The 15,727-nt window shown below is 49.3% G+C and overlaps 2 protein-coding genes across 2 annotated transcripts in view; both read left to right on the forward strand.

Moving 5' to 3' along the window:
- ESAM (endothelial cell adhesion molecule) overlaps nt 1-15,727 on the forward strand; it is a 90,934-nt gene that overhangs the window by 23,056 nt on the left and 52,151 nt on the right. The window lies entirely within an intron of this gene.
- LOC136572052 (uncharacterized) lies at nt 1,542-6,653 on the forward strand. The gene is made up of 2 exons (XM_066572667.1): nt 1,542-2,456; nt 6,037-6,653. The coding sequence occupies exons 1-2, from the start codon at nt 1,658-1,660 to the stop codon at nt 6,630-6,632; spliced, it is 1,395 nt and encodes a 464-aa protein (XP_066428764.1). The 5' UTR covers nt 1,542-1,657; the 3' UTR covers nt 6,633-6,653.

Genomic DNA, 15,727 nt, shown 5'->3' on the forward strand with positions numbered 1-15,727 from the left:
TCACTATGAGTCTCTGGAACCCAACAGTCAGATCCTCGTTCCTCCCAGGGGAATCTAGCTTACCATCAAGTATATCCTCTACCCCCCAACAAACTTATGAGGTACATATCTTCAAAATTGGGGCTCTTACACACTGCGATAGGGTTTCTAACGATGCGAGACTGAGTGAAAACGCATGATTATGAAACCAATGATTTTCAATTCTCATTTGCGATGTGTTCAATCAAGCTTCGCTGCGATACAAAAAAGCTGCGATAATCACCCATTGAAATCAATGGGAGAAGATAGAGCAGCAGCCTTGGCATCCAAGGTGAGAGGGGGGCGGAGCTACAGGGGATCTCTGACATATCTCCCCATATTTGGAGAGATAGGGGGCGTGGCTAAAATGCTTTCCCAGGGTTTTCCCGAGAGAGGGGGCTGGGCTAGAGAGAGGACAGGGCTAGAGGGATTCTTAGTGATTCAATCTCTGGCCAAAAGAGGGGCAGGGATAGCGGGCGGATCCAGCTAGTCCCACCCCCTCTTTGGTCAGAGATTGAATCACTATGAGAATTCTTCTAGCCCCGTCTGCTATCTAGCCATGGCCCCTCGTCCCTGCTCTCTGGAAAAGCCCTTTAGCCGCGCTCCCTATCTTTCCAAATATTTGGAGATATGTCACAGATCCTCTGTAGCTCCGCCCCTTCTTTCTCCTTGTCATGGGGGTCTAAGGCTGTTGCGCAATCTTCTCCCATTGATTTCAGTGGGGCCCCTGCCCCATCGAAAACAATGGGTGCTAAATGCTAATAGAAATCCCATTGATTTCTATTGGGCCACTCACACCTGCGTTTTTTTTCATGTGCGTATTACATCCGTGAAAAAAAATGCAGCATGTCTTATTTTTGGTGTGTGTGCCGGACGTGATATGCACAGATGTAGGCTATGAAGATTTACCATGCGCAGCAAATACTATTAGCTGTGTACTGCGTATTTAACACATGTGATACACGCGACACATACGCCTGTGTGAGCCCTTATAGTATCTGCCGCAGCATGTTCAGATCAGCACATTGTAATAGTAATACGAGAGCGCGGTGGATGGCTGAATATAATAATCACAAAGCCTTCGTGTGGAATGTGGCAGTTTGCTCTGAAGCCTTTTAACAGGTGTCGCTGATGATGTCCAGAGGCGCCGGAATAGTAGCCCCCGGGGATATATATGGAGGCAGCCCATGACAGGGTTAACGGGGAGGCCAGGGTTAATGGAAGGGTGAAGAGGGGGGGGTGTAGTAGAGGGGGAAGTTAGAGAGAAAGTGCGGGAACAGCAGGGGGAGGAGCATCCCTAGGCGGCAACGGAGGAAGAAGAAGCAGAAGGAGAAGACGGAGGCCACGAGGAAGAAGAGGGAAGAGGTAGAGAAGACCCAAGACCCCAGGCAGAAGTCCCAAGACCCCAGACAGAAGTCCCAAGACCCCAGACAGAAGTCCCAAGACCCCAGGCAGAAGTCCCAAGACCCCAGACAGAAGTCCCAAGACCCCAGGCAGAAGTCCCAAGACCCCAGGCAGAAGTCCCAAGACCCCAGACAGGAGTCCCAAGACCGAAGTCTGCAGACCGAAGTCCCAAGACCTGTCCGTGAAGAGCCCGAAGGTGATCGTCAGGAAGCGCCCAGAAGAGGACTTACCGGACATGGAGGCCGCCATGGAGAAGATCCGGGCAGCGGTGGAGGAGCGGGGCATCGACTGGCTCATGAGGATCCTGGATGTCGGGGCCCCGGGCCCATCGGAGGTGGAAGCGGCACCCGCACGGTCAGCAGCATCGGGGGGAGAGGCGTCCGGAGCCCCTGCAGCAACTGCGGTGAGAGAAAGGGGGCGAAGGACAGCCGCTGCGGGGAGCCGCACACCGGAGGCAGCAGCGGGAGCGCTGTCGGGGACTGCTAGCGGCCGGAGGGAGGAGGCAGGAGGGAGCAGGCAGACACCGGCAGCATCGGCGAGAGGGCCGAGTACTAGGAGGGCCCGCGCTCCGGCGCGTCTGAGCCCGGATCAGGCTCCACAGCGTCGGCGCCGCATAGAGAGTCCCTCACGGGCCCCTCCGGGCCGGCTCCCTGCACCATCCATGCCATCGGGGGAGCGCAGGCCCGGGAGGAATCTCGCCGGGCGGCACGGCGCAGCGTCCGGCACTAGGTCCCGTGCTGCCAGGGGGGCGGGGCCTAATACCGGGCTGTCGGCGGTGAACCGAGCTACAGCGTGGGGCCGCTCTGCAGGAGAGCCGGTGGTAGCAGAGCAGCCCCACAGTAACTTCCAGGGACAAGCTGAAGTGCGGCCCGTGAGAGCCAGGCCGAGCAGCAGGCAGGCGGCTGCGAATCCGGAGGTGCGTATGCAGCCAGAGGAGGACCCCGGTCGTCAGTTCGGACCACATTCGGACGAGGAATCGGATCCGCTGGAGGGAGGATCGGCGGCTGGTGGGACTACAGCCCCTACGCAGCCAGGTGAGCAAACACACGGGGACACTACATTACATGCAGTTAGCCGCGTTGCGCACGCGGGAGATAGTTTTGGGGGGTGGACAGGGGATGGGGGGGCGATGGCAGGCACACATGGCGCAGCGAGTGATTTTGGGTTATTTCTGGGTGGATTATGGGAGTTGTGGCGCAAGCAAGACGCAAGAGCAGGGCCGTCGCCAGTAGCTGCTTGGACGCTACCGTCCAACGCGTCGATCGCCGACGAGAGCGCTAGGGGTGGTAGCACGGCGGGGGCGTCTGTAGGGCAGCAGGTAGCGCCCGTTACGGTAGGGGTCCAGACGGAGAAAGATGGGGAAGGGATTCGCTTGGATGACAGAGCGAAGGGGGAAGTTTATGTGTGTTTCGAGGGCCCCCTAGGTGCACACTTAAAGAAGGAGGTTAGAGAAAAGATTTGGCGCGACGAATACGTCGAGATCTTTTCCCTTCTCCCTTTGGAAAAATTCAATTTAGATAAAGGGAAAAGGACAGAATATAAGAAGGAAGAGGAGGAGAAACGTCGGTGGAAACTGATTCCACAGACGTTCTCCAACTGGATGCAAGCCTTCGCTATTCTGGCCAGCGTTATAGGTGAAAAGGCGCCGGAGAACTGCTCCGGCCTTTTTTGCTATCTCGATGCGATAGGTGAGGCGTACAGGGTGTACGGGGGCCAAACGTGGCTTAGGTACGACGAGCAATTTCGTCAGCGGAAAGCGATCCGACCGTCTATTCGGTGGGATCAGAAAGATATTGGCCTATGGTTGCGGGTAATGGCCCCAGTTAGGTTTGGCCAGCCCTTTCAGGGGGGGGCCGGGACTAGCAGCTCGGCCAGTGGTTCCCAAGGGGGGGGGCAGGGAGGTCAGTCAGGGAGTCATAGGCTCGGATTGTGTTGGCAGTTTAACGACGGCCAATGCAAATTCGGGAACTCTTGCAGGTTCAAGCACGTCTGCTCCGTGTGTAACGGCACGTCACATGGAGCAGCAAAGTGCTTTAAAAAAGGAAAAGGAAAGGGTTTCGGGGCACCTGGAAAAAGGGATGACACCAGTGAAACTGGCAAAGATGGTGCCGTTTCTAAATAGGTACCCCGACCGAGATAAGGCTAGTTTACTGTTTGAGGGTTTTAGGGACGGTTTTAGGATTCCCGCCCCAGTTCATAGGGTTCCGGTCACAACCAAGAATTTGCCGTCAGCGATTCGGCAATCGGCTGTGGTGACCGAAAAATAGTTTAAGGAGGTTCAGTTAGGCCGCATGGCGGGACCGTTCCGTTCCCCGCCCGTGGCGGACCTGGTGGTCTCACCGCTGGGGGTTGTTCCTAAGAAGGAACCTAACAAGTTTCGACTCATACACCATCTGTCATACCCAAAGGGGGCGTCAGTAAATGACGGTATAGACCCGGAAATTTGTTCTGTGGTGTATACTTCATTTGACGCCTCAATAAAATGGGTCCGCAGGTATGGGCAGGGAGCGAAGCTGGCAAAGGTGGATATCGAGTCTGCGTTTAGGTTGCTCCCAGTTGCTCCCGAGAGCATTCGTTTGTTAGGGTGTTTTTGGGAGGGAAGTTATTTTGCGGATAGGTGCCTACCCATGGGCTGTTCCATTTCTTGCGCTTATTTTGAAGCGTTCAGTTCCTTTTTAGAATGGGTAGTTAGGGATTGCACGGGGATTAGGTCTGTGATCCATTATTTGGATGACTTCCTATGCATAGGGCCAGCAGGTTCGCCTATTTGTGCAACTTTGCTGGGGTCACTTCAATGGGTTTCCGGTCAATTCGGGGTGCCTTTGGCGCCTGGGAAGACAGAGGGGCCCACTACATGTTTAAAGTTCCTGGGCATTACCATTGACACGGTTGCAATGGAATGCAGATTGCCCGAGGAGAAGTTGACAGAGTTAAAGGCGGAGGTAAAGAGAGCAAGGGTTGTCACCAAGGTCACTTTGAGGGAGCTCCAATCGTTATTGGGCAAGCTTAATTTCGCTTGCCGAATAATGCCGATGGGGCGAATTTTCAGCAGAAGGCTAGCGTCAGCAACGGCGGGGGTTCGGTTACCCCACCATTTTATTCGGCTAGGTAAGGAACTCAAGAAAGATTTAGCAGTATGGGCGGCGTTTCTAGAGAACTACAACGGTCGGTCAGTAATGATGGAGGAAATGGTAAACAATTTTGATTGGGAATTGTTTACTGACGCCGCAGGGAGTTCGGGTTTTGGGATTTACTTCCAGGGCCAGTGGTGCGCGGCCGGATGGCCGAGCGATTGGTTCTCGTCAGGGTTGGTAAGGAACTTGGTGCTACTCGAGCTCTTCCCCATTATAGTGGCGGTGGAGATATGGGGCGAGCAATTTAGGAACAAGAGAGTACGCTTTCACTGCGACAACCTGGGGGTCGTGCAGGCGATAAATAAATTGTCTGCATCGTCCCCTCCAGTGGTGGCCTTACTGCGCCACCTGGTGCTGAAAGCGTTATCACTTAACGCTTGGATAGGTGCGGTACATGTGCCGGGGGTGAGCAATTCACTAGCGGATGCTCTTTCTCGTTGCCAGTGGGAGCGATTCCGACGTTTGGCCCCGGCAGCAGAGAAGGAAGGGGTGTCTTGCCCGAGACACATCTGGAGCGTGGTCAGCGAGCAGTGAGGCACTTGATAGGTACCTCACTGGCTCGGAGTACGTGGACGTCTTATAGGGCAGCCTGGTCGGAATGGGAGGAGTGGCTGCAGCAGTGGGGAATCGTGCGTTCAGACGAGGACAGGGTAGGGGCGTTGTTAGGATGGTTGGGGAAAAGTTCTGAGACAGGGTTGTCAGTCGCCAGAGTTAACAAATTTATGGGAGGAGTGGCGTTTGGCGCTAAGTTGCGGGGTTTGACTGATGTTACAAAGAATTTTGTAGTCAGACAGGCACTAAAGGGGTTTAGAAGGGGGCGGGGGGGGTCAGATATGCGTCGGCCAATCTCGTTCGACTTGTTGAAGAGATTGGGGGGCGCATTGGGGGAGATATGCGGGGAAGGGTTTGAATACTCGCTTTTTAAGTTGGCTTTTTCATTAGCTTTCTTTGGGGCTCTTCGGCTGGGGGAACTGGTTTCCCCCAGCAAAAAGAAAGGGGGGGGTTTACAAAGCGAGGATACCAAGGTTATAAAAGGGCGGTTGGAATTAGTCATCCGTCGTTCTAAGATGGATCAGGAGGGTAGAGGTCGGAGAGTGTCGCTAGGACAAGTGCGGGGAGAGTCCATGTGCCCAGTTAAATGTTGGGAGGACTATAGTTTGTTAGCAGGAGTCAGGGTGGGGCCTCTTCTGCAGCACCGAGATGGTCGTTTTTTGTCAAGGTTCCAGTTCGAGGCGGTGTTAAGAAGAGCGATAGATACGCTGGGGTTAGACAGCTCTAATTTCGGGACACATTCTTTTAGAATAGGCGCGGCAACGGAGGCAGCAGAGAGGGGACTGGATAGTCAGGCGGTGATGGGCATCGGTCGGTGGAAGTCGGGACGGTTTAAACGTTATATCAGGCCGCACTTGCTTTAAGCGGGGGGGGGGGTACGTTTTGCGGCGGGGTTAATTACGACTAGTTGTTTTTTCTTTTGTTACAGATCATCGAGCCGCGTTGGTGTGGATAATGGGCCACTCTTTTGTGTATTGGGGGGGGGAGAGGGCTAAGATCAGGCCTAACGGTAGACAGTTAAGGCTGAGTAGAGAGACGGCGGTAATTCGATGGATCGGAGTGCGGGGCATGGCCTGGTTCCGGGTGTTACAGGACGTTCAGCGCTTAGTCTCCCTAGACAGGCCGCCTAACATCCTCGTACTGCACGTCGGGGGCAACGATTTGGGGCAGAGACCCTTTAGGGACCTAGGTAGGGACATCCGGTACGATATGCTTCGTATGATGCAGATGTACCGGGGCTTGATCGTGGTCTGGTCAGAGATGGTCCCTCGCAAGGTGTGGCGCAACGCGCGCTCAGTGCGGGGGATAGACAAGGCCAGGATCAAGGTTAACCGGGAGGTTTCACGCTTCGTTGCGCGTAATGGAGGAGTGGCCGTTCGGCACATAGATCTTGAGAAGGGAGTAGGAAACTATTGGAGGAGCGATGGCGTGCATCTCAACGAGATTGGGACGGATCTGTGGTTAGAGGGGGTTCAGGAGGGAATAGAACGCGCGTTAGTTCTGTGGGGTGCTGCGCAGGCATGAGGTGGTCATGCCATGCTGGCGGTGGCGTTCGGAAGGGGGGGGGGGGGGAGTTCTTGGAGCCAGCTGATGTGCGGGGCGGGGGGGGGGGAACGGGGGCTGATGGCTACCTCCCCCCCCCCTCCCCCTTTTTGGTATAGTGTGTGTGGTCAGCCTGTCGCCTCCCGGCTCTGTCAGGCCGTAGTCCCTGCAGAGAAACGTGGCTAGCCGAGGAACGGCTCGCGCCTCTCTGAGTCGGGAGGAGGAGGGCGACTAGGGGCAACCGGTTGTGTGTTGCCTCCCGAGTCGGCTGTCTTGCGACGGGAGGGTTTTAGCGGGAAGGATTTCAGTCTCCCGAGTCGGATAGAGGGAGAGAGCGGCGGGAGGCAGGACGGAAATCCTTTTCCCTGTTGGGGAGGCGACAGAGGGGGTTGGAGGCTCCGGGGACTTCCCCCTTTTCAGTGGGTTGTTTTATTTGATGTTTTTATCAATTGTTAATAAGAATTTTAATAAATGGCCGCTGTGGCCAAAAATTTATCCAAGCTAGAAGTTGCAGCGTTTTAATTGAAGAAAGGGGGAGGTTTGGGTTAGGTCACAGAGGTCACATCCGATATACCCGCGTCAAGAGGCGCCGGAATAGTAGCCCCCGGGGATATATATGGAGGCAGCCCATGACAGGGTTAACGGGGAGGCCAGGGTTAATGGAAGGGTGAAGAGGGGGGGGTGTAGTAGAGGGGGAAGTTAGAGAGAAAGTGCGGGAACAGCAGGGGGAGGAGCATCCCTAGGCGGCAACGGAGGAAGAAGAAGCAGAAGGAGAAGACGGAGGCCACGAGGAAGTCCCACCCACCCGCCCTTACTTTAGCATATAGGGGGCAGTTTAGTTAGTAGAAAGGGTCGTAGAGGTATCGTAACATTGTCATAGCGGCGTTCGGAAGGGGGGGGGGGGGAGTTCTTGGAGCCAGCTGATGTGCGGGGCGGGGGGGGGGGGAACGGGGGCTGATGGCTACCTCCCCCCCCCCTCCCCCTTTTTGGTATAGTGTGTGTGGTCAGCCTGTCGCCTCCCGGCTCTGTCAGGCCGTAGTCCCTGCAGAGAAACGTGGCTAGCCGAGGAACGGCTCGCGCCTCTCTGAGTCGGGAGGAGGAGGGCGACTAGGGGCAACCGGTTGTGTGTTGCCTCCCGAGTCGGCTGTCTTGCGACGGGAGGGTTTTAGCGGGAAGGATTTCAGTCTCCCGAGTCGGATAGAGGGAGAGAGCGGCGGGAGGCAGGACGGAAATCCTTTTCCCTGTTGGGGAGGCGACAGAGGGGGTTGGAGGCTCCGGGGACTTCCCCCTTTTCAGTGGGTTGTTTTATTTGATGTTTTTATCAATTGTTAATAAGAATTTTAATAAATGGCCGCTGTGGCCAAAAATTTATCCAAGCTAGAAGTTGCAGCGTTTTAATTGAAGAAAGGGGGAGGTTTGGGTTAGGTCACAGAGGTCACATCCGATATACCCGCGTCATGAATAATACTGGGGTGTCGGCCTCCCGCAGCTCCGGTTGTGGCCTTCACACTTTTTGTTGTCTCTAGGGCTACTCAAAGGGAGTTGTATTCATCGCACTTTCACCGCCGCCATACCTGCTCAGTGTTCTTACCCGCCAGAAACGCATAAATTATCATAAATTACACAGAGATTCCGAACAAGTCTGCAAACCTCCAAACTGAAGTATTAGTATTAGCCTAATATTGTTAGTAGAGATGAGCACATTGAACCTGGAGAACCCGAATTCAGGTCAACCTTTACTAAAAGTTCAGTTTGGCGAGAACCTGAACCTTGGGTGCTACTTTTAGGCTGAACCCGAAGTTCATAAAAATCCCTAGAATTAACATTTTTTAAGGTTGGGGGAGGAAACAGTGGTGGTGCTTCACTGGATGTAGCTCAGTGGTTAGCACACAGTGCTGGGGCCCTAGGTTCAAATTTGACCAAAGACAACATCTGTATGGAATTGGAAAACTCCATGTAGATGTTGTTCTTGGTCAGAATTGCACCAAGGACACCATGGCTGCAAGGCAACAGTGCTATCTATCTATCTATCTATCTATCTATCTATCTATCTATCTATCTATCTATCTATCTATCTATCTATTATCTATCTATCTATCTATTATCTAATATTTATCTATCTATCTATTATCTAATATCTATCTATCTCATATCTAATATCTATCTATCTCATATCATTTATTTAATATCTATCTCATATATATCTCATATCTATCTAATATGTATCTCATATCATATATCTAATATTTATCTCATATCTATCTATCTCATATCTATCTATCTATCTATCTATCTATCTCATATCTATCTATCTATTTATCTATCTCATATCTATCTATCAATCTATCTATCTCATATCCATCTATCTATCTCATATCCATCTCTCTACCTATCTCATATCTATCTATCTATCTATCTATCTATCTATCTATCTATCTATCTATCTATCTATCTATCTATCTATCTATCTATCTATCTATCTATCTCATATCTATCTATCTATTTATCTATCTCATATCTATCTATCAATCTATCTATCTCATATCTAATATCTATCTATCTATCTATCTAATATCTATCTATATATCTATCTATCTCATATCATATATCTAATATTTATTTATCTATCTATCTATCTCATATCCATCTCTCTCTCTATCTCATATCCATCTCTCTCTATCTCATATCCATCTCTCTCTCTCTCTATCTATCTATCTATCTATCTATCTCATATCCATCTATCTATCTCATATCCATCTCTCTATCTGTCTATCTCATATCTATCTATCTATCTATCTATCTATCTATCTATCTATCTATCTATCTATCTATCTATCTATCTATCTATCTATCTATCTCAGTGGTGGATTATAATACAGGTACTTGGGCATTTGCCAAGGCTTTCAGCAAATCTATGACTACACAAACTGCCCGTCATCTTAAACAGCACCTGTCTTTAGCCGTAGCCACCGTGGGAGTCTGCAGCGGGTGAGTTGAGTGTCGCAGGAAATGCCCTAATGTCTGTATAATTTTATTTAGATGTAGCAGTGCTGAATGTGCTAGGGTCTGTTTAGACGAGTCAATTTCTCGTTTTAATGAGTGAATGACGTCCGAGTTCGCTCATTTACTCATGCAGCCTATTTATACAGGCAGATACATCGTCGGCTCGTTCAAACGAGAACTCGTTCAGGCATTCACATAAGTGAATGAGAACAACTGAATGATCAGTATTTAAACTGAAGGATAAGTGAACGAGCCGACGATGGTTTTTACGCCTGCATAAAATAAACGGTGAATGAGAAGTTAAAGGAGATGTCCCGCGCCGAAACGGTTTTTTTTTTTTTTAAACCCCCCCCCCGTTCGGCGCGAGACAACCCCGATGCAGGGGTTAAAAAAACCACCCGCACAGCGCTTACCTGAATCCCGGCGGTCCGGCGTCTTCATACTCACCTGCTGAAGATGGCCGCCGGGATCCTCTGTCTTCATGGACCGCAGGGCTTCTGTGCGGTCCATTGCCGATTCCAGCCTCCTGATTGGCTGGAATCGGCACGTGACGGGGCGGAGCTACACGGAGCTACACGGAGCCCCATAGAGAAGAGGAGAAGACCCGGACTGCGCAAGCGCGGCTAATTTGGCCAGCGGAGGGCGAAAATTAGTCGGCACCATGGAGACGAGGACGCCAGCAACGGAGCAGGTAAGTATAAAACTTTTTATAACTTCTGTATGGCTCATAATTAATGCACAATGTACATTACAAAGTGCATTATTATGGCCATACAGAAGTGTATAGACCCACTTGCTGCCTCGGGACATCTCCTTTAATGTTATCGTTCGTCATTCGGTCATTGGCTGCGTTGGGACTGAACAATTATCTTTCACTTGTTTGAATGATTTTTTGAACAATAGTTGTTCCATGTAAAAGGGCCTTCAGGCCGTGTTCACACATAGCTTTTCTACTGCAGATATTGCCAAGCGCCTGTTAGTGGTAAAGCATGTGCATTTTTTTCTGCACAGCCCAAGGTCTATGGTCTACTTCATCCACCGTGGTTAACGATTTACACAGATGAGTAGTTTGTGGGCTACAGACGGACCTTGTACTGAAACGAAAATACGCTGCACACTACTGGAGAGTTAGCAAATCACGAGAGTTAGCAAATCGCACGTCGGCGCTGTTTACTTACTGTTTCCTCTCCAGTTAAGAAAATCACAATCTGCAGCGATCCATCATAGTAACTTAGGTCTGATCCTATCATGGCCCTGAGTTTTGTATAGAACTAGAATGCCGGTCACAATTTACATCGGAATATTTGCTATATTTAAAGGGGTTGTCCAGTTGTAAACTATAGATGACCTGTGCTCAGCACAGGCCATCAATAATAGATTGGCAGGCGTCCATTGCCAGTGCACCCTACCAATTACCTGTTCGCCAGGACTGTGCCCTCATGTACTTAGCTGATTTCTGCAGTTCCCACTATAGTGGCCAGGGCTGGTATTGCAGGCTGAGTTCCCATTGATTTCAGTAGGAAGTTGGCCTGTAATAAAATCCTGGCCACTGCTGTGGGAACGGAGCTGTCTGCTTCCTACAGAAATAATCTCATTGCACAAGCATATCAGCCCAGAGAACAGCTGATCAGCAGGGGTCCTGAGTGGCAGACCCCTGTTGATCTACTATTGATGACCTATCCTTAGTATAGGCCAGTGGTGGCGAATCTATGGCACACGTGCCAGAGGCAGCACACAGAGCCCACTTTGCTGGCACGCACGCCAGCGATTGCTCACCACGATAGTGATTACCAGCCAAGGTACCGCAGCTCCCCTACCGGTAATCACTCAGCGGCGCTGCTAGTGCACCCGCGGTCCTCCTCCCCTAACATCTCCTCCTTTGTTCCACTAGAGCAGAGGGGAGGAGGTGTCCGAACGCAAATACTGACATCCACAGCTACGCCTCGACGAGGACGAGGACGAGGAGGAGAAGGTAAGTATATGGGTCTCAGGGGATCTCTATTACTACAGGGACTGATACAGGGGATACTATTAGTAATACTGCCCAGTATATCAACCCCAGTAGTAATATTATTACTACTACTAATAATATTATTATAGGAGTCTATGCAGGCTCCAGCGTAAAATCGTTCATGTGCATGAGGCCTTAAAATGCAGGTTTCTCCAAAACTACTGCACCAATCTATACAGCAAACATATCAGATGGTGACACATTCCTTTGAGTTGAAATTTCCTTTTAACCCACTCCCATCATTATATGTATGGTGCCTACCTCCATTTTTTTTAATACTAGCAGTGCATAGCAACCAATCAGGATGCTGCTTTTGTTTTACAGCCTATAACCTGGTAGGCTGCTATGGTCCGTGCCATTGTGTTAATCATAGAATCATAGAATAGTAGAGTTGGAAGGGACCTCCAGGGTCGTCGGGTCCGACCCCCTGCTCAGGGCAGGATCACTAAATCATCACAGACAGATATCTGTCCAGCCTTTGTTTGAACATTTCCATTGAAGGAGAACTCACCACCTCCCATGGTAACCTGTTCCACTCATTGATCACCCTCACTGTCAGTAAGTTTTTTCTAATATCTAATTTGTGTCTCCTCCCTTTCAGTTTCATCCCATGGCTTCTAGTCTTTCCTTGTGCAAATGAGAATAGGGCTGATCCCTCTGCACTGTGGCAACCCTTCAGATATTTGTAGACAGCTATTAAGTCTCCTCTCAGCCTTTTTTTTTGCAAGCTAAACATTCCCAGATCCTTTAACCGTTCCTCATAGGACATGATTTGCAGACCACTCACCATCTTGGTAACTCTTCTCTGAATTTGCTGCAGTTTGTCTATGTCTTTTTTACAGTGGGGTGCCCAGAACTGGTCACAGTATTCCAGATGAAGTCTGACTAAGGAAGAGTAGAGGGGATAATGACCTCACGTTATCTAGATTCTATGCTTCTGTTAATGCATCCCTGAATTGTGTTTGCCTTTTTGGCTGCTGCATCACATTGTTGACTCATGTTCAGCCTATTAATATACCCAAGTCTTTTTCACATGTGCTGCTGCTTAGCCCAATTCCTCCTATTCTGTACGTGCTTTTTTTGTTTTTCATGCCCAGATGTAGTACTTTGTATTTATTCTTGTTAAATACCATTCTGGTAGTCGCCGCCAACTGTGCAAGCTTTTCTATATCTTTTTGAATATTCTCCCTCTTCCCTAGTGTTAGCTATCCCTCCTAGCTTTGTGCCGTCTGCAAATTTGATCAGTTTCTCATCAATTCCCTCTTCCAGATCATTTATAAAAATGTTGAACAACACTGGGCCTAGGACAGAGCCTTGTGGTACCCCACTTGATACATTCTTCCACTTGGATGTGCAGCCATTTATGACTACACTTTGAATATGATCACTCAGCCAGTTGTGAATCCACCTAACAGTTGCCTTGTCAGTTCCATATTTGGTCATTTTTTCAATAAGTATGGTATGAGATACTTTGTCAAATGCTTTACTAAAGTCGAGATATACTATATCCACCGTATTTCCATGATCTACCCAGTCGGTGATTCTGCCATAGGATGAAATTAGATTAGTCTGGCATGACTTGTTTGTTACAATCCCATGCTGGCTCTGGTTAATTACTCCATTTTTATCCTAGTACTTGCATACATGCTGTTTAATAATTTGCTCAAAGATCTTTTCCGGTACAGAAGTCAGGCTCACAGGCCTGTAGTTTCCTGGATCCACCTTCTTCCCTTTTTTGAAGATAGGGACAACATTTTGCCCTTTTCCAATCTTCTGGGACTTCTCCTGTTCTCCAGGAATTTTCAAAGATTATGGCGAGTGGTCCAGCAATTACCTCGCTGCTTCCTTTAGTATCCTAGGATGTAAATCATCTGGACCTGGAGACTTTGATTCATTTAAGTTAGCTAAGTGTTCCCTTACCATCTCTCTGCTTACAGATAGCCTGCATTCTTTTTTTCACCCAATAGCACAGGGAAGATCAGCTGATGTTACATCTACTTGCTGAGAGAAAACTTGCTGTGTCTTCTCCTGTAGTTTAACTACTGTCCGCTCTGCATCCGTTTCCTTGGTAAACATGTATAAATGTCCATCTTGGCGGTTCCTTTAGTCTCTTACAATCCCCTTGCAGCCCATATGGCCACATGACACAGCTAAGAAAAACTCAATAAAGGTCCGCGACTGTCTGAAATCAGGTCAGCGGTGATCTTACTGCTAATTCCCAGATAATGTGATCTTACAGACAGCAGCTGCTAGTCCATCTATAGCTTGAGACAACCAATATAGCTGCTACTACAGGGGGCGCCACTCAGCTTTCCCAGAGTCCTGAATGGGAAGCGTACTTACGCAACCAAAGCCTGCATACGCCCGTGTGAAACAGCCCTTACTAAGAAACGGCCAGATGAATGCTAGCAGCTTCTTAAGCAATGGAAGTGCAGAACTCTTGAGAACTGGTGATGTCACAGATACGGGAATGCGCAGTAATCTGACCTCCAATTAACCTTTTTTTTAATCGTTAGTCCTTTGGCCGTAGCAAAGCTTTTCCTTGGCGTTGCTGTTAGGCAAACGCATCAGAACAGAAAACGACTCATTAATCCTGGGTCATTATGTAAAGCGATGTCACTCAGCGTTACTCACGGCACGATGAACTCATAAGAAACGTCATTCTTTTTCGACGGGGGGGATAGGCGAAGCATCGCAGGCCACCATTATGGAGGACGCCTGTACAATGCAGCATTGTGATTCGTCTGATAATGTTCTTCACTCACTAGCTAATCCAATTATGGAGTTGTCCAGCCACTAGTACACCATGTGAGAACGTCCGCCACTTTGGAATGTCTGATGGTGACGAGGCGGCAGGTATTTCTGCACGGAACGCCAAAACACAATCTGTGCCAAAAAGTCTGTTGACATGACGACCAACATGAAACTCCGCTTCCCAGCAGTCCTGATAGGAACATTCTGGAAATGAGTGGAAAAAATAAGTCACCGCGTCCTGCTGACACGATGCAGCAGAGCTGGAAAAGCTTCAATCACATGAACCGACCTGATACTGACTCATTATGGGAATACATGCACTGAAATAATATAGATATGGTCTGCGGTTATAGTAACTTAGTAACACACTATGTAAGACCGAAAAAGGCATATGTCCATCCATTAACCCCCAATTACTGTCCCCGGAACAAATCATTAGCACAGGACCTTTGTGGAGGTTGTACATAGTGATGAAGTCAGAATAGTCCCTTTCCCTCTGAAGAGCCTGGTGGAGTGGTGCTTAGAATTACACACCACCGAAAGTGAATATCCACCTATTGCTTGTCGGTCTATCAGCTCGCGCTCGTGCTCCTCTCCTAGTGGTGGCTTGATGCTCATAGTTGGTAATTGCAGCTGATATTTCCTTAGACGATTGGCAGAGCTCTTGCATTGCAACAGCTCGGTAGCGCCACCCCAGGAATCCTAGTTGCACTTTTTCTCTCTCTGGTACAGTAAAACCCAGCTCTCCAGTAGCTATGGGACAGCTCACTCCTCACATGGCTCTCTGCCCTCGGCAAAAAATGCTAAGTCACCACCTAGCTGCTTTTTATACCAAGCCCTTCAGCCAATCAGTGGGCATCTGACTCCCTGTTACTCCACAAGGCAAAGTTAGAATAAAAAAAAACACAGTCATGTGACCTCTTTAAAGGTTTTAGAACACGTGTCAAATTAAGGCACTGCGCATTTACACAATCCCATTGACTGTAATGGTCAATTTAGGTCCATAACACAGACCAAACTAGGACATGCTGCGTGAAAAACACATGTCTGAATACCCCGATGGCTTTATTATGCATGTAAAAATTACACATGGAATACGGAGCGCAAATTCACCAGTGCGAATGAACCTTAATAAACGGCCCTTTGAAGGCAACCGTAATACAGCTGTGGCGCTCAGTGAAACTGAGTTTGACACCCCTGTTCTAGAAGAAACATATATAAAGTCCAGCAGTAATATACATGAATATATATGCATGGGTATTTAACCCCTTACAGATTGTTGTCCCTTTTACATGGCCTGCTAATAGGG

The sequence above is a fragment of the Eleutherodactylus coqui genome, chromosome 6 (genome assembly GCF_035609145.1).
Source record: "Eleutherodactylus coqui strain aEleCoq1 chromosome 6, aEleCoq1.hap1, whole genome shotgun sequence".
NCBI classification, from domain to species: Eukaryota; Metazoa; Chordata; class Amphibia; order Anura; family Eleutherodactylidae; genus Eleutherodactylus; species Eleutherodactylus coqui.